This window comes from Scardinius erythrophthalmus, assembly GCF_964197995.2.
Source record: "Scardinius erythrophthalmus genome assembly, chromosome: 15".
Classification (NCBI taxonomy): domain Eukaryota; kingdom Metazoa; phylum Chordata; class Actinopteri; order Cypriniformes; family Leuciscidae; genus Scardinius; species Scardinius erythrophthalmus.
In genome coordinates, this window is record NC_138235.1 from 24,084,691 (window position 1) to 24,108,972 (window position 24,282).

General features: G+C 37.2%; 1 protein-coding gene across 1 annotated transcript in view; it reads left to right on the top strand.

Moving 5' to 3' along the window:
- The window catches only part of arhgef10lb (Rho guanine nucleotide exchange factor (GEF) 10-like b), a 39,162-nt gene extending 15,341 nt beyond the window's left edge, over positions 1 to 23,821 (top strand). Inside the window, exons 7-19 of the mRNA XM_081386523.1 lie at positions 5 to 123; positions 1,901 to 2,073; positions 3,683 to 3,798; positions 5,428 to 5,555; positions 6,700 to 6,800; positions 6,960 to 7,081; positions 16,171 to 16,257; positions 18,012 to 18,226; positions 18,349 to 18,506; positions 19,953 to 20,095; positions 21,581 to 21,752; positions 21,962 to 22,084; positions 22,302 to 23,821. Coding sequence (XP_081242649.1) covers positions 5 to 123; positions 1,901 to 2,073; positions 3,683 to 3,798; positions 5,428 to 5,555; positions 6,700 to 6,800; positions 6,960 to 7,081; positions 16,171 to 16,257; positions 18,012 to 18,226; positions 18,349 to 18,506; positions 19,953 to 20,095; positions 21,581 to 21,752; positions 21,962 to 22,084; positions 22,302 to 22,840 — 2,196 coding nt within the window. The 3' untranslated portion in view covers positions 22,841 to 23,821. The remainder of the gene's footprint in view (positions 1 to 4; positions 124 to 1,900; positions 2,074 to 3,682; positions 3,799 to 5,427; positions 5,556 to 6,699; positions 6,801 to 6,959; positions 7,082 to 16,170; positions 16,258 to 18,011; positions 18,227 to 18,348; positions 18,507 to 19,952; positions 20,096 to 21,580; positions 21,753 to 21,961; positions 22,085 to 22,301) is intronic.
- Positions 23,822 to 24,282: the final 461 nt, after the last annotated feature.

Genomic DNA, 24,282 nt, shown 5'->3' on the forward strand with positions numbered 1-24,282 from the left:
GTTGATTCTGTCTGAGACATTGATTGAGACCGTCTATGGTGAGAAGGGTCAAGTCCTCAAGTCTAAGGAGCGCAAAGTCTTCCTCCTGAATGATATGCTCGTCTGTGCAAACATCAATGTAAAGTAAGTACTCCTCTTCACATGTCCAGCAATGTGGAAATCACAACTCTGTCCTTTCATGAGAGAGATTTAAGCTCATTTAATTATGTTGCATTATAATGAAAGAAATCGTTCACCCAAAAAGGACAATTCTGTTGTCATTTACTCATCTTTATGCTGTTCAAACCTTGATTTCTTCTGTGGAATATAAAAAGAAGCTTAGTAAAATGTTCACTCTTCTTTTTTTTTCTTCATATAATCAAAGTGCATGGTGACCAAGGGCCATCAAGCTTCAAAATTGATGACAAAAAGTATCATAGTCATAGCAAAGTAGTCCATACAACGCTTTATTCCAAGTTATCTGAAGCTGTACGATAGCATGCTGTGAAGGAAAAGACGAATTTAAGTCGTTTTTCATTAAAAATGTTCTCTGACGACTCATCTTTCAAATCTCATTCATGTTCAAATCTGGCGCGTCGAAACATATCACATCAGGTTTGACACCATTGGTTCTCATGTGTTTCGTAACCGATTGCAACGTGCCAGATTAAATATGTACATATGCAAATATTTAAATTGCACATGAGATTTGAGAGATTTTCTATGAATAATAATCTTAAATTAAAAGCTATTGAATGGCTTCAGAAGACATGTTATATAGAGTCATATGATCTACTTTTATGGTACTTTCATGTAATTTTTGGAGGTCACCATTCACTCTCATTGTATGGAAAAGAGCAGCATGAACATCCTGCCTAGCATCTTCTTTTGCGTTTGACAGAAGACATTTAGAATTACATGAGGGTGAATAAATGATGTCAGATCTTTCATTTCTGGGCTAATTAGATATAAATTAATAAATAAGTAGAATTCAGTTACTTGCTCATAATTTATGAATTAAAGGGTTAGTTCTCCCAAAAATGAAAATTCTGTCAGTAATTACTCACCCTCATGTTGTTCCAACCCCGTAAGACTTTCGTTCATCTTCGGAACACAAATCTTAATAGTGACCCTACGTTCTGATGTAGAACCCAGAAGCGCTGCGCTGTTACACTACGTGAACTCACTCAGAGGCCCACATAATAGAAAATGAAAAAAGTCGTTATTTTTGTTTGTTTTTTTGTGCACAAAAAGTATTCTCGTCGCTTGATAAACTTGATAAAACTTGATAAAGACGATGTCTTTACTAACTTTTCTGGGATGGTAGATATCGATTACATAGAAGCCTATGAAGGAGTGAGACAGCTCTCAGATTTCATCAAAAATATCTTAATTTGTGTTCCGAAAGCCTTACGGGGTTGGAAACAACATGGGGTGAGTAATTACTGACAGAATTCTTGGGTGAACTAACCCTTTAAGGCCATCTTCTTATTAACTCCCTCTTAACTGACACACAGAGACATTGAAACGGGCATTGATAACATCTTTGAGGAGCCAAGGTAATATTCTCACATCTGGCAGGTTTTTTCATTAATGACCACTGGGTCATGCTGTTTTCAAAGACTTTGGTTCAGAATGATTTTACACTGGCTTCAAAGTTCTCCTGCACTCCTCAATCTCATCGAGCTGTTCTCAGTGCATATCATGCGTAACAGTGGAATACATGAATAATAATTTCCTGAAATCACAGTAGGGGGTGTTAGGCTCTCTGGGAATCCTTCTGATCACAAAGCTCTAATTGCCCGTCTAATTCCTGGATCTCCGTCACCATCGTTCAGACGTCCTCTGATCAAGCATTGTTTGTAATTGCGAGTTGGACTTTGTTTTGTGATCTTAAAGCAATTCTTTTGTGTTTAATCAGGGGCCCTCCAGATATCAGCAGCCTAGTCCCCGTCGGTCCAAAATACGTAGTTAAATGGAGTGCCCCCCTGCTGCAAGTGCAAGTGGTGGAGGTGGGCCAGGAGACCCCCCAGCGTAAAGACACCGTCTACCAGCACAGTGGAAGCAAGCGCCTGAGCTCCACCAACTCTCAAGGTTGGTATTTTTAAGTGTACTCCTTTCATGTGGTTAGAGGAGCATGGGAAAAATAACGAACTTGGCTTTTTGATGTAGTCAGTAAAACTTGTTCATAGCAGTTTTTTCTATATTGTACAGACACATAATTGGTCCTACTACAGATTTATATATGTATGTGTGTATATATACACTACTATTAAAAATTTTGGAGTCAGTAAGATTTTCTTTAAAAATTAATACCTGTTTTTCAAATTAATATCCATTTCAAATAAATTGTTTTTTGAAAATTATGTTGTTTTCATTTTTTCCCCCACGATTTCCCGCAGCACAACTGTTTTCAACATTAATAATAATAAGAAATGTTTTTCGTGCGCGCACCAAATCAGCATTTTAGAATGATTTCTGATAGATCATGTTTGACTGAAGACTGGGGTAATGATGCTGAAAATTCAGCTTTTACATCATAGGAATAAATTACATTTAAAACAGGAAAATGTTATTTTAACTTAATAATTAATTAAATATTAGTAATAATATATATATATAGTAATATATTATATAGTACTTATATATTGTAATACGGTATACAATATATCATATAAATTTAATATTTCAGAATCGTATTTTTGATCAAATAAATGCAGCCTTGGAGAGCATAAGAGACTTCTTTCAAAAACAACAAATTTGTGTGTGTACGTTTTAATATTTTAATGATTTAATTCATATTATTTTGTCTTTGTATTGATTAAATTATATTTTAATTGTAATAAAATACACTTAAATTATGTATTACATCATTTGTAATGAATATTACTTATAAAATAATAATAATAATATTATCTTTACCTACATGTAGTATAAAGAACCAGTCAGAATTGACACTGTGGTTTCTTGGTTCGAGTTGAACAAGACTGAAGATGGTGGCTTACAGTTCAGTACGAGTCAGTGATTCAAACCTAAAGATTTATGTGCGTTTCATTAAAAGAACTGGCACAATAATGTAATAATTTATGAATTATAAAGGAATGGAAATGTGAATTAATTGGACTACACTAGTTTGTATTTGCGGTATTATAGTGGAGCAGGAAACACTGTCACATAGTATTAATATTCAATCTCCTTATAAATTGTATAGATTTTGACTATTCTCTGACACTGGTAAAATAAATTCCAATTTTCCCACAGTTATGCTTGTTTTACCTTTGACAAATCACTCTCCCAGAACTAATATCAGTGCATATTCCTCCTGGTACATTCATCTTGTTCAGAAGACCTAAGGTTTCCACAGAGCTCAATTTTAAACCCAGCTCATATTCTTCAGCAGGGATAATATACACTCACAGTCAGAAGACACTACAGAGGGTCTAATTCCCGGATAACATGAACCAAAAGTCCTTGGGTGACTTTTTTTTTTCTTCTTCTTCTTTTTTTTCTGCATCAGAAACTTCAACTTTTTCTTTCCTGCTGTGTTGGAGCTTTCAGCCTGATACAAATACTGCACAGAATTACAATGTTAGTTGAGCGCAGCCTTTCCGCTGCAAGAATCTGCTGGAGGCGTATTGTTTCAGACCCAAAAGCTTTAATGTGAATATAATTACTGATTATCATGGAAATGTTATTTGTTCAGGAAAGCTGTTTCTGGGACCACCGCGGCTGTTCCAGGAACTGCAGGAGTTACAGCATGATCTTTCTGTGGTAGAGGAAGTCACGTTGTTGGTGGGCACCCTGCAGGGATCGTACCAGGTACAATCCTCAATCATCACACTGTCGCACACCTGATCAATTTCTGACTGTCAGCGGATGATTCCCTTCCTATTAGGGATGTGGATATTTTCATAGTTATCTGAATGACTAGACGTTCTTGAAAGGACAGTTAATTTAAAAGCCTTAATTTACTCACCTTCATGTTGCGCATTATTTATTCTGTGGAACACAAAAGAAGATATTTTGAGAAAAGTGTTTTGCTTTGTCCATACACTGAAAGTCAATGGGGTTTTATTAATGTTGCTTGGACTCCACTGTTCCTCAACATGCTTTCTTTTGTGTTCTGCAAAAGATTGATGAGAGATGTGAGATGCAAAAGATAGCAAGAGATGCAAAAGATGGCAAGAGATGTGGAAATATGAGTACTATTCGTAACTTATGTTTACCATATGAATATATGAGTAATTTTTGGGTGAACTATCAATTTAAGGAAGCCCTTAGGCTTTTTATAGAGATGCCTCCACTAGACACCAATCAAATGTTGCTGAAGGGGTGTTCAAATAGAGGCATAGGCACGAAAAAGCAGCATGAGATCAGCCTTAAACATTTCTTATATCATGTATATTTCATAATCATTTATAGTTACAGATTTGTACTGTATTATTATGTCATTCATTTCATGTTCCTTCCTATATTCAAAATTTCTATTGTTTTGTAACATCATTTCTGAAATTTTTTAATTGGACTATTTTAGCTTTGTCAGTATAAGATAAGCTTTTCCACAGCTTTGTTTTCATTAACGAAAATGTAAATATTTAAAAGCAAAATTTTCAAATTTACATCTACCCAGACTAATATCCAAAGTTTACTGACAGCTATGCGAAATGTATCTGCAACCTTTTGTTGCACACATCTAGTCCACACAAAAAAAACGGATTATGTATAGTAACAGAAACATTGCTCACAGCAGGCGATTTGAAGTCCGACGGTAATTGTCTTGAAATGTATTGTTGAAGACGGTGGATTTGTAACAAAAGCTTGGCGGTGCTGTCAAAGAGAAGAATTTAGAGACGCAACTTCTCTGAGAGAGTTTACCGTGCTGACAGTCTAGCAGCTTTCAGCATTCTAACACGCTCTGTGAGATAGCCTTTATGTATAATGCATAATAACGGTATTCAAAATGTACGTTGTAATGCATTAAATCATTTCATAAATCCTTCCTTGTTACATCTGAAATTGGTTGTTTATAATGTATTGTACTTTATAAAGGTGTATCAATGTAATATATTATAACTGGGGTTACAATTATTCATGAGATCATACAATGCATTACAAGGCATAATTAATGCATTCAAAATACTTTTATAATGCATCATGCATAAAGGTTTTAAGTAAAGTGTTGTCAAAGTTTTTTCTGTAAATCCATCCCTTTTAAAGCACGCCTACTAAGAATTTTGAAACTGCATTGTTGACCTCGCTATTTGAATAGCTCATTATACTAGCTATAATAATACCTATTCCTAGTTCCTGTGTGAGGCTCTTTCGCTCTCTAACCTCTCTCTGCGCTTATTGTGTTGTTAATGTCAAAAGCAGGGTGCTAATTGTGGTAACCAGTGCTTAGTCAGTCTGACAGCTGTCTCCCGTAAATGTGACTGTGTGCGTGTACAGAATCTCAACACTACGGTGGGACAGGACTGGTGCATGGCTCTTCAGAGGCTTATCCGCATCAAAGAGGACGAGATCCAGTGTGCCAACAAGTGCCGTCTACGGCTGATGGTTCCTGGGAAGCCTGACAAGTGAGTGTCGACTACCCACTGATGCCAGTGGGCACAGGTTACACAAAATAGAGCTGTGCATTAAATTCCCTTCAAATGTGGGCGGATGAGACAGTTACACTAACTGAAACGCATGCATCCATTTCATCATACTTGTACCAGAAGGATTTACATTTCTTGGATTTGTCTTTGACAGGCTCTTTGGAGTTACTCTATTGCTCCACACGGCCGAACGACTTTTATTGATCAAATGGAAGTTTAAATGGAAGGCTGAACTAAGAGCTTTTAAGACCTCTGGTCATGAACTCTAATGGACCATTAGGGTTTAAAAGCAGGGGTCTTCAACCTATTTTAGGCCACGGACCCCCTTGGTGGATAATGAGACAGAGCAGGGACCCCCTGTTACATACAACCTTCACATTTTTATTATTATTATAGTCCAGCATTATATTTATGTTATTTCAAATAAATGACTTTCTTTTCAATATTTTATTCATAATTTTTTTTAGGATAGTTTCCAAAAAAAAATTTTAGGCAGCACCACTGTTTTCAACATTGATAATAATAATAAATGTTTCTTGTGCACTAAATCAGCATATTATAATGATTTCCGAAGGATCATGTTTGACTGAAGACTGGGGTAATGATGCTGAAAATTCAGCTTTGCCATCTCAGGAATAAATTACATTTTTAAATGCATAAAAATAAAAAAAAATGTTATTTTAAATTGTAGTAATATTTTGCTATATTACTGTTTTTACTTTCTTTTTTTATTCAAGTAAATGCAGCATAGTCATTACATTACTATTAAACACCATAGCGTGGGAAGCACAATGAAAGCTTTGGGTGAAATTAACTAAATATTGTTTAATGCAAAAAACATATTATTTTGAGATCAAACAGTAATTGCCGGACCCCCTGCCGTACCGCTGTGGACCCCCCGTTGAAGACCCCTGCTTTAAGCTGAATTGTGTCTTTTGTTGTTGCCTTACTTTTTTCCCTTTTAGCAGAACCAAACTCTTTTGACTCTTGGCATAAATACAGCTGTACAATTTTAGTCATGCGTGGAGCTGAAAGAGGCTTTGTTTCACTTGGATTTTGATTGTGTTAAATCCCTCTTGGATTTTCACAGTTTGTGTGTGTGTGTGTGTGTGTCTCTTGACAGGTCTGGCCGTCCAGTCAGTTTCACCGTGGTCTTAGGTACGCCCAGTCCAATTAGCAAAATCTCCTGGGTCAATCGCCTGCATCTGGCCAAAATCGCCATGAGTAAGTGTGGTCTCTCACACATGAGTAACAGGTTTTTGACATGAATCTTTCACTTATCATTTTTATGGGTTCATTCTCTTGTATAAATGTTCCAGTTTTTAGCTTTCAGTTTCAGTGACAGTATTGTGCCTCTGGCTAAGCTTATTACTGTATGTGTAGGAGAAGAGAACTTGCCTGGATGGGTGTGTGTAGAGGATGATGAAAAGACTAAGCCTCCATTCTGGTGCCCGTTACTGGCCTGCCGGGTGCCTGTGTTTGCCCCAAAAGTGCAAGATCTGAAGGTAAGTGAGAGATATCCAACCACTCCAACAGATTTTGCATCATATAGAGTTGAAACAAACTATCCAGCTACACACAGAAGTCACATTATGTCGTTGTTTTTTGAAAAATTTACGTTCTGTCATCTTTTACTCACCCTCATGTTTTATAAGTGTATTGCGAGTGGTGTCTGACTTTTGCTGTTCTACTTATAGAAAAGAAAAAATTATATCTCAGCTGTTTCTCTTTGACAAGATGTTTTCAAGGGGATGCTGGGGGTCTGCAGATATTAAGCATTTATTGTTTATTCATTATTTTAACAAAAAACTTTTGAATAAAAATACTTTGGAATAATATTTATTAATATGTGTCATATATAAATATATTTAATATAATATATTAGATTTAATTCATAAGGTATATGTTTCATGTTTTTAGAATATATTAAAATATATAAATGAATATATTTAATATATTTAATATAGTAATATATTTAAAAAAAATCCTTTTGGGTTTATATATCTAATAATATTACTGTAATAATAGATAGAAACATTCACAGTCAACTTGATTAAAACATAAATATTCCATATATTTAATAATTGGCTTTGGATTTTAGTACAGACGGGATGACATCAATTTTTTTTTTAAGCAAATGTATCATAATATTGATAGAATATTTAATAACTTCTCTCACAGAAAAAAAACTATTTTCTTAGTAATGGGTCTTTGCACATGAAAATGTATAGCTGTTTTTCTATTTTAGAAAGGGGGTCCCTCTCAAGTTTGAAAACCCCTATCTTAGACAGCAATGAGATTATAAAATCTTCCTTAGATTTCAATAAGAACTCTACTTCTTGTACTGTATTGCAACAATAGTCTCGTTTGTATCTGTTTATTTATCCTACAACATTATTGGAGTTAATTTTGAAATGGCCCTTATCTGCAAACTCCTGAAAGAGCAACCAAATGAGCAATGTTTTTCCTGTATGGGGGGTAAAAAATTTCCTTTGCGTAGTCAGCGTTTGATCTAAGACATGGCAGAGCGTACTCAGATTAACATTCAGACATTCATTGGTATGCATGCGGAAGTCTGTAATTGACTGCTTACTGCTTGACCAACACAGTCATATCAGTACTGCACACCATGGAGAACTGGCAATCTTAATCAGACAGGGTGTCTGAACCAAACACATGTTGCCTTGCATTTACATAAAGCTTTGATCTTTTATTTTATACGGCATTCCTTTTCTACACCTCCAGGTCTGTGTGTAACTTCACAACATCTGGTTGGTGCTTTTAATCCACAGGACTTCACATTTTTTAACCAAGACCTTCTGCCAGGCTAGTTTTGATTATCTTTATTGGTTCTGTTCTCCCATTAGCTTTTATAGTACTGTTATGATTGGTCTTAGAACTACCATTGTGTTGAGGTTAGTATCTCAATATTCATTCTCAGTGAGTGGCTTGTTGATTTCTACAGTGTATTCAACATAGTTTTTGAATTTTGAGTTTTGGATTTGCCTTTGTTATCTAGCTGTAACATATGAGGATGACTTGTGATATTATTAAAAGCATCAGTAAGAATGTGTTGAAAGCATCAGTAATGTTTTACAATGTTTCAGGAAAAAGTGTGTTTATTAATGTTTGGATTTCCAACATACGTAGCTATATAATCACTTCCAGCTAAGCTTCTTTTTAAGAAGATTCATTTCTGTACATTTCTTTTTGTAAAGTAGACAAACAATGTAAGGATAACTTGCAATGGCACGAATGTAATATAGTACAATATATTTTACCAACACTCATCAGTATGGTTTATGGCCGCGTCTTCTCATTGTCCACAAAATATGGGTTTGGGTTTAAATGCTTCTGGTTCATTAGCTCTGTCTACCTGACTGCTATGAAATGATTTTTTTGTGTGGCTCAAATGTCTTCCCAAATCCCTAATGTCCCATAGCAAATGTGTTCCATAGGAAGCAATATAACGAATGCTTCACAGCTCATTTGCTGCCGCTGAATATGCTTTACTATTCTGAAGGAGTGATGCAATCATCCTTTAATGATTTCTTTCCATACCGCTATCAAGTCTGGATGTGTGGCTGATGCGTCTTCTGGCTGCTTTGGGTGTCGCTCTTATAAACCTCACATTCTGATCCTGATCCGGCACCTGATGTTTTTGATGTCTTCTGACGGCGGATGTTCTTTTTGCCTCGCATGTGTACTTCTTTGAAGTCATAAGTTTGCAGCCTTAGGACCCATTGTTCATTGCTGGCAGAGGGTTTTAGATTAAGGACTAAATATAGTCCCTTGTATTTTAGTCTGTGATCAAATCAAACTTTCTCCCACAAGCTAACTCTTCACTTTCTCTATGATTACATTTGCATTCAGCTTGCGTTTCAGCTAGCGTGTATACATCTTCCCTCTTTGGTACTGAACAAACACTCGTCTTAACCTTCGGAACATGCATCTGCTTTCATCTGCATTCTGTCATCATCCTTTTTGAAGTACACTCCAGTGCCAGCCTTGCCCAAAATGAGTTTGAATATGTTGCTGTACTGTAGCTCACAAGTCCCTAGAAGAAATGTCTTCATAGCTCACGCACTCTCTGCGGTTGATTTGATTCCTTGCTTTGCCTCCGTGATATTTAATATACTCACTTATCTAAATCTAATATTTGGATTGGAAGTGTAGTAATGAAATATTCTCATTTAAGTCTGCGACTGATCTATTCTTTCATATTGCTACATACGTCTGAGAGTTACAGATTATTGGAAAATAAAAATCTGCATCGGTTCTTGATTAGATGTTGAGATGTGGCCGTTGCGCTCAAAAGTGGAGGCGAACGTGAGCTTGGAGAAATGGCTGTTGATTGTGGCTATACTTTAATGCCATAGCTGAGGATATAAAAAAACCCTGTAATTATGGTCTATTCAAGCTGCTAAAAAGGAACGATAAGTAAAATAAAAATAGAAGGTGTTTACAAACACCACCAATTACTAGAGCTTTCAAGCTTCAAAAAGCATTGTGAAAGTACCAGGTAAGTGGTCCAAATGACTCAATTTTCATTTTTTTTTTGGCAAAGTATTAGTTTAATAATGCTTTGTGTAACCAAACATCAGACATTAGGCCAAAGTTTTTTTTTGCACACAGTGCCGTGACCAATCAATCACTCCTTTATGACTGGCTGCCTGCTGCACATTCACTGTACTCGCAGCTGCGACAACTCGCGCTCGCTTATCAATGCATTTTAATTCGCGCCTACGGTATCTTTGTAGAACTTTAAAAAAAAGAAGAAAAAAAAGATGCTGCAGCCAATGAGCAGCCGGCGGGGGCTGGCTGCAGGACGACTCAACCTCCAATGACAGTTTTTAATGTTTTATCAGACAATAACTACTCAAGAATTTGATTTAGTATAATTTTCGGGACAATTAGGGCCGGATTCGGGATTCGGGACAACAGCTTAGATTTCGGGACTGTCCCGATATTTTCGGGACGTCTGGTCACCCTAGTTACATTGGATACGCCATGAGTGGTGTGGAGTGAGTGAGTGAGTGAGTTAGTAACGCAGAGTGCTTTCGTCGACGTGAATACTCACCAAGGCATGCATTGTTACATATATCTGTGTGAATTTGACCATTTAGGCGCGCAACCAAAGACAGAGGCTCCTTTGCTTGTCTGGAAAGCAGAAAGCATCTTATCAGTAGCGGATTTAGTTCTCTTTCGTGGCTTATTGCGCTTTTAATATTTATTTTTGATAAATATCTAGCACATACCACTCTTTACTTTCTCCAGAATCCATGTTTCTTATTTACTACTAACTAACTGCACGGATTATACGGACATATACGACACATTTATAGGACATAAAAGGTCTCTGCGGCAAAAGTGAAAGTGACCGGTGAAATGTTTCGAAATGTCTCTTGGAAAAGCAGAGCACCAGTTTTACTTTTTTGCTGCTGTTTTAAAAATCTTACTTTTCACCGTTGCCACAAACAAGCTAAGCATAGCTGCTTGAATCTAAGTGCAGGAGCTCTAGGTTACCATTAAAACGTGATTGGTGTTGATTGCTGTCATGGCACTCACGAACAGCACTGAACACGCACTTTGGCCGGTACAACTTGAAATATATTATTATTCTACATTTTTCATTAACTCCGGTATCCTGATCAGCAAAGAAATTGCAATTGGCTGCTTTCTCGCTTTTTCTGCAGAAAGCTGATCTCTAGTAGCCTGGCTAACGTCAGACCAAGTCTCATTTGAGACTTGGTCTGGGAACCACGTGTTCATTTTCTCGTATTTGAGGCGTGGTTTACGAATGCCCAGAGCCGTTTATTGGGCGCTATGAATGTCTATCAAATGCGCCTGTATGTAGCTCATAGCCAATCGCTTAAATTATACCAGATGACGTATGTAGAGTGACAGAAATTCGACGAGGAAAAAGACGATGGGTCAAAGATTTATTTGTACACGATGGCGTTTAGCGAATATTACCGTTTGCGCAAGATAAACATGAGGGTAGAAGGTAACGTCGAGTCTTATGCCATGTTGGATCCATAGATATAAACAAACTGCTTCGGTGTCGTCATCGTCTTGCTGCTCTCTCCCCGTTCTGTGATTGGTTCCCTTTTTCAGGGGAAAATTTGGTCCATGGTGTCCAGACTGCCTAGCAGCGTGAATAAAATCGCGCTGCGAGCAAGGCAGTATGGGGAAACCCAGGCTAGATCTCTAGTGATGTGTCTAATTTTTTATCGATTTTATGGTAAAGGGTGAGAGACCTGGAAAGCCACATGATTTTTGTCAAAGAACCATGTATGGCTCATGAGCCGTAGGTTCCCGACCGCTACACCATCTACCTTCAGGGGCTAATTGGACCATGCTAACAAACCCTGACGTCTTGCTTGCACAGTTCTCTCCCAGTGCGCGACAAGAAAAGTTTTTAGCAAGCCAATTAAATCATTGTCGAATAATGGGTAAGATCCTTAAATTCCAAGAAAAGTCCAAAGCGAAGTTGAAGAGAATTTCTTGTCTTCATCACATGAGAAGCTTCTAGAGACCATATAAATGGAAGAATCTGTGTTTATATTTGTGAACACAAATTGATGTGACAGAATAGATCTGAAGAAGTTCTTAAATATTACCTCTATAAAAAACCTGCCCTAAAAACTTTTTTGTGGGAAATGTTTGATGGTAAAAAGAGTGTGGGGGAAAATACCGTCGTTACTGCAGATTAAAAGCGAGGCAGATCTGTGGCTTCTAGAGAAGATGCAGGAATAGACAAGCGGATGCTTATGTGATGTGAAGTTTAGTCTGTGTTCAGGATGAACACCTATGAGACAAATGTGGCTGTGTCTAAACTCTGTCTTCTCATATAACACCTATCCACCCCCATACTATCAGTACAAAAAAAAAAAGTAACGATGAGCTCTGAGATCGAAAGCTGGAACGAGGACAATAAAAATCTGTCATCAGGTCATTAGGAGGCTTCTGTTTTAAAGGATGTTTTTCTGAAATGTTACAGTAAGATGCAGCAGCACAACATTTTTAGCACATTCTAAAGGAAAATGACAAGCCTGACACAGAACCTTGTATAAATAATTCCAGTGGGCTAATTCATGTACATATTAAATATTCTGCCTGTTTTTTCCATGGAGGGGAAAATGTGAATAAAAGCCTTAGCCCCAGTAGATTGCTTAAGATGAAAAGGGGCTCCGTTCCCACTGTGCATATCCAGGAACAGCGAGTTTGCAGCAAATTTTGCACATCAGAGTGCTGAGCATCAGGCTCACAGCAGGAGAGGGACAGCAGCAGCCTGCGATTCCCACGCAAGATCCTCCTCATACACAATAAGGTCTGTTTCATCTAAACAGGTCATCCTCTTACCATGGAAATGTGCTATATAGGCTAATGTGTCATGGCAATGTAATGGGTTCTCATTACATTAAAGATAAAACCTGCTCAGTCCCCCATTTCAATTAGTGTTGTTGTGTTGCTTGCTGGTCCTTTAGTGAACTCTGTAAAAAGTAATCAGTTGACTTAACTTAAAAAAAAAGTGAGGAAACCCATTCCCTTAAAATTAAGTAAATAAACCTCATGGGTAATTGAAAAAATTAAGCTATTTAAACTTGACATTTTAACATATTAACTTAATATTACAATTATATTTTTAAACCCTACAAATAATAAAAAGGGACAACTTCATAAAATTTCTACGGATTTGTAGCTAAAAGTGGAGAATTGGCTGTTGACTTTAATGCCATAGCTGAGGATACATCTGTTTATCTAATTGAAAGTTTGAAACACAATAACAGAACATGACTTGAGTGTGTGCAATATTATTTCAAGCTAACAAACTGTAATTATGGTCTATTCAAGCTGCTAAAATGAACAATAAGTAAAATAAAAAATAGAAGGTGCTTACAAACACCAACGATTACTAGAGCTTTCAAGCTTCAAAAGGCATTGTGAAAGTACCAGGGTAAGTGGTCCAAATGACTCAATTTTATTTTTTTTGGCAAAGTATTACTTTAATAGCAACCCAGAAACTAGTTAGTAGTTGTATTTTGTGTCATGTTACACTTAATTGGATACGCCATGATATTTACTGGCAGGATCTTGACATGACATGACAATACATTCATTACATACAGGCACAAAAGCCTTCACTGGGGTGGTACCCTTTCAACAGGTACACCTTTGTACATATAGAGTGCATATTAGTACCTAAAAAGGTACATATTGGTACCAAAAGTGTACATATCAGTACCTAAATGGTACATATTATAACCTTTTGAAAGGGTCAAATGACAGCTTTTGAACATTTTTTTTCTGAGAGTGTACCATTATGAAACAAAACTCTTAAACCTTTGTTGTATACTTCTCATGAGCTGTAATTACAATGAGCTATTATAATCAAATAATAATAAGTTACTACAACATGTGCTGATTGATGTGTTGTCTTGCTGTGCAAACAGTGTACTCTTAATTAATAATAACACAGTGTTGGCAGGGGTGGGTTTGTCACTAGACATATGGGCCGTTGATGATTAAACCTGGAATAATAGCTTGTCTGGCTTGTGAATAAATTATATGTGAATGGCAATGGGTGTTTAATAACCTTATGTCTGTCTAATTTGAGCCAAAACACCCTGCAGTCAATTAACTTATTTTACTTCTCTTTTCAAGCCAAGTGCTGGCTGTGGTCACCAGCCCTTTTAGATATGCAGCAACTCAGCATGTATCAGAGTCGCCTCAGCTGCCAAAACATGGACAAAAATGTAACAACCATGCTTTTCGTAGCCTAAAATGAATTGGAAGAATCTGAAATCCCTTTCATATCACTTTCTGAAACTGAGGGGAAAATCAAAAGATGTGCATCATATTTATCATGCCCTATTTAAAGCCTTCTATCCAAAAAAATAATAATTCTGTCCTCGAGTTTAGATAATCCTTTGGCTCTGAGTTGGTTTTTTGAACGTGCAAAAAACAGTCTTTCTTTGATCCCACTGTTGCAGTACTCTAATGATCATGTTTTTGAACAAAATGTGCATTCATCAGGATATATATATATAAAAAAAAAGTCTTGACATGAGAATATTCCTTCAAGACAATTCAGTTCACTTAGTGGCCATCTTGGTAACATCCCCAAGCAGCGATGTCAGTAACAGGCTTGCAAGAACGGCTACATGAATGATGAAAAAACAAAATTTGTCAGGGTTGCTGACATCTCTCTGAGCGAAGCTTTAGTTCTGTGAGTGACAGAATGCCATTTTTATTATTATCAAATATTCCTGTTGTCAAAAGCTGGTCATTCTTAATGCTTGCCTTCATGAAATCGAGCCTGAAGATGCTTACTTTGAGGGTTAACAGAATAATATCCTACCTTTTTTGTTGACCGGCACAACATTTTGCTGATCTCATTAGATTTGTCAGCAACCCTGACAATTTTTGACATGTAGCTGTTCTTGCAAGTCTATTTCTGACATCGCTGTTTGGGGATGTTACCAAGATGGCCGCTAAGTGAACTGAATTGTCTTGAAGGAATATTCTCATGTCAAGATTTTTTTTTTTTATATCCTGTTGAATGCACATTTTGTTCAAAAACATTATTTATATATATATCAAATATATATATAAAATCATTTATATGTTTTTAAATGAAGTCTGTTCTGCTTACCAAGGCTGCATTTATTTGATTAAAAATACAACAACAACAAAAACAGTAATATTGTTAAATATTATGAGAATTTAATGCAATGACAATTTGCCATTTTAAATATATTTTTTATTAACATTGATAATAATAAGAAATGTTTCTTGAACATCAAATCATCATATTAGAATGGTTTCTGAAGGATCATGTGACACTGAAGACTGGAGTTTCATCAACATTCATCTTTGATCACAGGAATAAATTACACTTTACAATATATTTGCATATAAAACAGCTGTTTTAAATTGTAATAATATTTCACAATATGAATATCACAATTTTTTGTGTATTTTTAAAGGTGCATTAAGCAACTTTTCATGTTAAAAATACCCGTTTTTCTAACCCATACATGCTTAAACAATTGCCTGATGGGCTGAATGAGCCCTTCTATGATCTCTGCGATTGCCTCTATAATCCTGTACAGTAAAATAAATAAGAGGGATTCGGGACGGAATCGACTGGGCGTGACGTCATGCGCGTTCACGCTCACCTGGCTATGTCTGGCAGGTTTGTGTATTCGCCGCCATTATCCGCATCAGCGAAGACAACTCAAGCGACTTTGGCAAAAGTAGAAGATGGATTCAAAGAGACCGGCTTCTAGTTCATCCCAAACCCCAACGCAAACTCCACGTAACCGCGTGCACAACTCTGGTTGCAGTTTCGCGTGTCGCCAGAAGGGGGCATAGTTCTGCAAAAACTCAGAGACTTGCGCAATGCACCTTTAATCAAATAAATGCAGCTTTGGTGAGCAGAATAGACTTCTTTTAAAAACATTAGAAATATTACTCCAAAACGTATGACTGGTACTGTATATACAATGTAAAAATTTTTTAGTATTGCAATTGAACTGTTTTAATGCTGATTTTCAAAAGTGATCTCTTTATCTTTATCTTTTTGCAGTTGCAGGCTGCCCTATATAACCCTGTCCACTGCGCACTTCTCGGTTTTTCTGCCGCCAGCACATCCTTGCCTCAGGGCTACCTCTGGGTAGGTACATTTTTGCACAATGACAACATCTTTTCTTCTTTAAAAATCAATCTGCCCACTGGTGCTGGAATATCATACTACAGTATCTCTGTACATCTCAGATGATGCACCTCGGGGTCCCTCACCTCATCTTTGACACAAACATTTGAATAGTCTACCTCTGACCAGGGCTGTCATCAGTACGGCACAAGAGAGAACATCCTAAGCTCCCCATTTAAACATACTGACAATATGCAAATTTCACAGACCTCCAGTTTAATCACACTTAACTAAAGTAGTCATTTGGCATATGTTTTTTTATTTTTTTTTATTCACTTACACTACAGTATACTTGCTCAAAGGCACAATGGAAATAGCACATGGACTATTCCTTGCAGGGTTTGAACCTTTTAGCATTTTATGTACTATTGCACATTAAGCATAATTTGCCTCTGCAATGCACAGTATTCAATTATATTTTAGAAATATCGCTCAAGGTAGAGTGCCGTTGTTCTGAATACTCATTACACTTGACAGTTACTTTTAAGTGAAATGAATTAGATATTGCAGATTATTTTGAAGTAAAACGTAAAGTGTGGCAAATATTATTGGCACAGAGATGAGTGTGTATTTTGTAAAACATTTGCAACTGCTTTTAATCACTTAAAGGGATAGTTCACCCAAAAATGAAAATTATGTCATCATTTACTCTCCCTCAAGTTGTTCCAAACCTATATGACTTTCTTTCTTCTGCTGAACACAAAAGAAGATATTTTGAAGAAAGTCGGTAACCAAACGACTGATAGACCCCATTGACTTCCATAGTAGGAAAAAAAAATACTATGGATGTCAATGGGGACCAGCAACTGTTTACTTACCAACCTTCTTTGAAATATCTTCTTTTGCGTTCAGCAGAAGAAAGGAAATCATACAGGTTTGGAACAACTTGAGGGAGAGTAAATGATGACATAATTTTCATTTTTGGGTGAACTATCCCTTTAATTAGATTAATTACACTTAATTACTAATTTGTACTGTCTGTTAAATAGGCACTACTGAGCAGACAATTAGAAGTTTATTTTAATGTGCAAATAACGTCTACATAAACTTGCATTTTTACATCACTATGCTATTAGTGTGTCCAATTTGGGAATCAAAAGTTCTATGCACACTTGCTGTCTTCACACCCACTTGAACACTTGGGTCAAATTGAACAAAGAAAAGTGGTCAAGTGCAAAGACTGCAAGTGTGGGTATTGGGACAGGTCCACAGTCACTTGTTTTGTTCCTGAATGAATTGGCCAGTTGAATGAATTATTCAATGACTCATTCATCATAACAGTGTAACATGCAGGAGTCATATAAAAATGGAGACAAACAGTGAAAAGTCTCTTGTATAATTTCCACTGAAAAGTTTCGAGGCCATGAACCAGTTCAAATCTGACTGAATCACAACTCCTACATGGAATTTTACTTTTATGTGATCATAGCAGGAGCTCCTCAAAAAAACACTGTTAGAATAGTTTGATCGACATTTAAAAGAAAAGGGAAGCAGTATTAAAAGTTTCTCGAAAGGCAGCTCGAGAAACAAACATCAAGTATTCCACATCAAAAGACATTCTATAAATCATTTATCTCGTGGCTGTGCTTCCACGTTTTTTTTCTTCCATCTTTTTTTGCCTGCAGCCTCTCTGAGGGCCATGTCATTGAGTTCAGGCACTGGATGTCCTCCTTCTCATGTTTGTTTTCTTTTTGTTGTCTCTTCCGACTGCACAGGTGGCTAGTGGGGGTGACGACTCTCATGGGCAGGTGGAGATTTTCTCCCTTAACCGAACCACTCCACGCTCAGTCAAGAGTTTCTCTCTAGGTTCCCCGGTGCTTTGTCTGGAGTATATCCCAGAGCCAAGCTCTGATGAAGAACTAGAGACACAGACCTCTGAAGTTCTTTCCAAGATCGGCAACACCATCTGTGTAGGATTACTGGATGGCAAGTGAGTCTTTTTGAATACGTACCTGTATTGGTCTGTAGTCATTACCTTGCTAATTTTATGCAGAAAGCTCTGGGAAAAGCTTGTAATATTGTGTGTGTGTGTGTGTGTGTGTGTGTTTCAAGCATCCTGGTTTATGGAAGTGTGGACACCGCTGCTCAGTGTCTGCTAACATTCTGTAACCCTGAGGGCTGCCCGGTTCTGTGCCTGAAACACTCTGCCAACTTTCTGTTCGCTGGACTAAGTAATGGAAAAGTTGCCATTTACAACAGAAAGAGTGAAGGTAGAATAATTTTATAGTGTAATTTTCAGTGTAAATAGAAATTAAAGGGATTCAGACCCATGCCGTTCCAAAACTGTATGACTTTCTTTTTCTATTCTGAGCAACCAAAACTGTTTGGTTACCAACATTCTTCAAAATATCTTCTTTTGTGTTCTCCAAAAGAAATAGTCACACAGGTTTGAAACGACATGAGTAAATAATGATATAAATTCATTTTTTGGGTGAACTACCCCTTTAATAAAATCTACAATGTTACATTTTATAAATTAAATTCTTTTTTCATTTACTTTGGATTTACATTTGCAGGAAACAATATGTGAGCTCTTGGATCTAATCTTCAACAAAAGACAAATGCAATCTGCTTATACAAATAACACACAAGCAATGATGCATTTGCATGTTTTTATTGGGGGCACACCATGTAACCATTCACAGGGCAGGGTGGGAAAAAGTGTTTCCTCTGTACAAAATCATTTCAGTTCAGCAATATTCTTGGGATGTCTGGTGTGAATCACTCACTTGAGGTCATGCCAAAGCGTCTCAGTCAGGTTAAGGTCAGGACTGAGCCACATCAGATGGTGTATTTTGTATATGATTTAGTCCTGTGCTTGAAATGGTTGTCCTGTTGAATCTCTCGACTTCTGAGTTCCAGTTGGCGAACAGATGACCTTACATCCTCCTGCAAAATGACCTGATAAACCTGGGAAGTGATTTTTCTGTCAATGATAGTAAGCTGTGTAGATCCCAAGGCTGCAAAGCCCCATGATGTCCCTCCATCCCAGTTTTTCTTAAGGGCTGCTAACTACTTTCAAACACCTTTGGCTTCATCTGTGCACATAATATTTTGCAAGTAGGGCTGGCAGAACATCCAGGTGCTTAAAATTTATTTTATTTTTTTATATGCTATTCTTCCATTGCCCAGACTCTAAATTTTGGGATTCCAAATTAGCCAACACACTCTCATGGTAATTCGTGACTATTTTACGTTTTGGCAAAATGGTGGCTAATTTGTACAATCTCATTTTACACATTTTTGTACCAGTTACACTCGATGGGTGGACTTTCAAGCAATGCAGTACAAATCGTACACATTTATACAAAATCTGCACCTTGTAAAATAGTTGGGGTTGGGGTTATTAACAAATAAAACTGTTAAAAGTATAGTTTATCCAACAACTTAAATTTGGTCATTTACTCACCCTCATGTCATTACAAACTTGTATGACTTTCTTTCTTCAGTGGAAAACAAAAGATGTTTTTTTTTTCCATATAATTAAAGCCAATGGGGTCCAGTTTGTTTAGAACTCTAGGTGAAAGGTTCACATATTTTTTCCTGCAACTGTAATTAATATGCTTAATATTCTCTCTGTTACATTGTAAAAGATGTGTAAATATTAGCCATTTCCAGTAGCAGCTCTAAATCCAGCATGCATTTTGCGGTTACAGAGGGGTTGTGGGATCCAGATTCCTGCAGACATGTGGTTATTGGATGCGCGCCCGTCCTCAAACTCCTCCGAATAGACGAGTATGTGTGGGCCAGCTGTGCCAACCAGGTCTCTGTGATTGAGGGCTCCTCTCTCAAGACTCAGGTATACACCCACATGTGCTAGACATTAGATACTTCTCCTCTGAGAAATGTGTTGAATGGGATTCCACCACCTTCCCAATGAAGACGCAGTGCTTTTCATTAGACCGTACGAGTCAAAAGAGTGAACTGTCACGTCACCTATCAATGCTCGAGATCTGTTCTGTAACAAAGGTTGGTTTAGGAAATCTTGAAATGATTCTTTTATTTCAAAGTTTTACATTTCATTTATCTGTTAGGCGGCTTCCCATAATGCTAGATGCATTATGAGAGAGCATCTAAAACCACACATAAAAGGTATCCTCCCTGTAGAAGCCCAACAGCATGTTAGGGTGCTAGCCTTTGATCACTTCTGACAGCTGAGCCAACCTCTCTATTTTGCCGCAAGGAGCGCACCCTCCCTCTGCCTTCCTGATGCTTAATATCAGGATTAAATTCAGCTTTGGAAGTTCAGTTCAACCGGAAGATAAGATGTGGGTACTCATGTGGACACGTCAGCCTGTTTACATTTGCGAGTCAATAGTTGTTTGCACCTATAGAGGAAGCATCTGGCAGAATATCTGTTTTAAAACAGAGCGAAGGTGCAGGAAGTACTGGCGTACACTGCAATTATATAGCTGGGAAAAAATAGCTCTGTAAGATAAACAGTAGGGCATATGATTTATGTTGTAGAAATAGAGCTTGCAATTAAATATAATGGGTGTGAAATTATCAAACCATTATTTTGTCCAATAAATGTTTTTTTAACATTAATAATATTTATTAATATTTTGTATAAACAGTGTATAAATATAAAAAATACAAAAATTGTACATTTAAATTGTCAATATGTAACCCCAGTAAAAATGTGACAACTTGCCCCAACTTGACATTTATAAACAGTGCGTGTATGTATATGTATACACACACACATACTACTGTTTAAAAGTTTGGGGTCGGTATGATTTGTATTTGTTTGTAATGTCTCTTATGCTCACCAAAGCTGCATTTATTTGATAAAAAAATACAGATGGTGTGTGTATATTAACAGTTGACAACTTATCCCAATAAAAATGAGACAACTTTTATCTTTTGTTAAAAAAAAAAAGAAAAAAAGAAAGTATATTAGACAATGATTAGATTCTATATATTTCATAATATAATTGCCTTTTAGTTTTATTACTCTGACTGTAGTGCTTTTTTGCACTACTTTTTTGCACTTAAATAATCCATTTCCTAAGCATTTTTAGTGGATCTAAGTGGATTATTTACTTATTTAAGCTTCACGGTTTTCCTTAACAGTTGTCACGCTGATGTAATAAGCCCAGCCTCACATACCCAAACGGACTTTAATTGGGCAGTATATAGTCTGACTGTGAATTATACTCACTTTTGAGTCAAGAATGTTGGCCTAAACTTTCATGGGGTTTTTTCTCTCTTTTCCCCTAAATCTACAATTACTCTCTTTTATGCATTTTCATCATTATTTTGTATCTTTTATGATTCCCAGAGTTTTGAAGTTCATCCAGACCCTATGGTTAGTGTGACCCACATGGTGCGCGCTGGAGGAGGGGTGTGGATGGCGTTTTCAGAGGGATCATCCCTACGTCTGTTTCATACGGAAACATTGGAACACCTCCAAGAGATCAACATTTCAACACCCTCTGCATATTTGAGCCCTGGCAAGTCCAAATTATGATTACGGTGTAGGATTTCATTTCAGTAGGATGATGTTTTGGCACACAGGCCCTAAAAGGGGGGGACAAGTGTCAGGTGTCAAGATTCACAAAAATGTTTGAAACTGAATATGAGTTGGTAGAGAAATTTGAAAAATAAATATATTTATATATTTAATGAAAAATGAATAAAAACTAAAAATTATTTTTCATAGGTCAAAAAGCTGTGTGTGTAACCAGCCTGCTCATCTGCCAGGGGCTTCTATGGGTGGGCACAGCTCAGGGCATTATTGTCACCCTGCCAGTGCCCAGACTGGAGGGCATCCCCAAAATAACAGGTGAGCCATAATTAAAACCAAAAAAAAAAGTATTGCATCTAAGCCTTCTTTTGGTTAACAAACACAAAAGCCGCTTTTCCCCCATCGGACCAAAGTGTTCTCTTTTCTTAACCATTCCAGCCGGTACGGATATGGTTTCATTTTCCACTGTGTGGCTGATAACGGACCTCTTTGGAATGTAATACAAAACTGCTAAACTGTTCCTCTTTCCCATCAGGAAAAGGGATGACCTCACTCAACGCTCACAGCGGCCCGGTTGAATTCTTGCTGGCCACCTCCAGCGTTTTACCTCAAGATTTCCTGAAGCGAGATTCCGCCACAGAGGGTGCGGATTCAAATATTGAAGGTGAAGATAAGGAGGCGACAAATTCCTCTCAGGAGTCGCTCCAGCAGGCGGATGGCTCTTCTCAGGGAGAGGCTAAAGCCAAAGGAGTGCTGCTGCAGTACCACCTCCGCTCTACCTCTCAGCTCCCAGGAAAAGTCCTGACGGGCCGGCCTGAAGAACCGTCCAACTCGACCCAGGAATCTCTGGAGCACAGCCTAGAGGACGGCTCCATCTATGAGCTGAGCGATGACCCCGATGTTTGGGTCAGAGGGCCTGGGCCCTCATCTAAGGAATCAGCACGTAGGGAGAAAGTGACTTCAACCGCCGTTATATCCGGTGGAAAAGGGTTCCACCGACTTGCTAGCTCCTCTAACTCACATGACTCAAGCGAGAACACGCTCATGGTCTGGCAATTGCCCATTACAGTTTGAGGAAGTAATAAATTATTCATCCTTTGGCTTTCATAAGGTGTTTTTGCAGCAATGGAGGATTATTGAATCATTGAAGGACAAACAGACTGTAAGCTTGTATCTGTATGGTTTATGAGGATTATTTATTCCACTTCTCCTCCAGAAGGTTTTTTTAAGTAAATGAGGGGCAAGATTATTAAATCAAGATTATGCTGTCGATTGAGCTGGAATATTCCTGTAAAAGGATAGTTTACCCAAAATTAAAAATTCTGTCATCATTTACTCACCCTCAAGTTGTTCCAAACCTGTATGTATTTCTGTCTTCTGCTGAATGCAAAAGAAGATATTTTGAAGAATATGGATAACCAACTATGGAAGTCAATGGGGCCCATCAGCTGTTTGGTTATCCATATTCTTCAAAATATCTTCTTTTGCGTTCAGCAGAAGAAAGAAATTCATACAAGTTTGGAACAAGGTGAGTAAATGAGGGTGAGTAAATGACAGAATTAAAATTTTTGGGTGAACTATTCCTTTAAGTTGATAAACATCCGCACTGTTCAGTATTCGTCTGTCATAATAATAGCATGTGCTCAGTCGGCTATATAATGCACCACATGTAAATATGAAATAATCTCACCTGAAAATATCACTAAACGACTGATAACACCAAATGACATAATTTTATTATAGCACATCTGCATGCAAGGAATCAGGGTAAGTGTTATTGTTTTTTTCATAAAGTAATCCTTAGTATGTATCTGAGTATTGGCTGTGACCCAATTATTCCTTGTTTAAATGATAAAAGATATTTTTTATGCAGCACCACCAAAGCGGTGTGCACAGAAAAGTAAGGTTGAATATGTAGACAGTCTATTTAAATGTGTTTTGTTATTTTAGTGTAAAATGTGAAACAAAGTCTTCGGTGTAGGTACTTTTTTCTGGTGGTCCTCGTTGTTCGCAGTGTCACTTTTAAAAAAATAAATAAATCATATTTACTATGACTGAAGTTTCTGCAATTTTTCCATTACAATTTCATTTAAAAGCATTGCATTTGATTTTAAACTGACTCAACATGAAATGGTTTTGAAATGGCATTGTGTGCGAAGACCTGCTGTAAATTAATACTGCAGAGTAATATTTTATGTTGAATCTCAGCATATTTTCTGCCTTTTATCTCCGCCCAGCCACTGCCGGCTCTCACAGTAAACATATCAGCAAACGCAGTATGGCGCAGCTCAGGCGGCGTTTAATACATGCACGTTGTGACACTAGTGCTACGTGAATAGGATGCCAAATCACATCTCTGGCAGGCGCGGAGTAAAATTGACCTGTCAGGATTTAAAGGAGCTGTCACTCATCGTTCTGATATAAATGTTTTGTAAGCAGAATGCACGCTCACTTCATCTAGTAATTGTTGTGCTATTCTTGTGATGCCATTCAAGTCAATTACAGGATGCATTTAA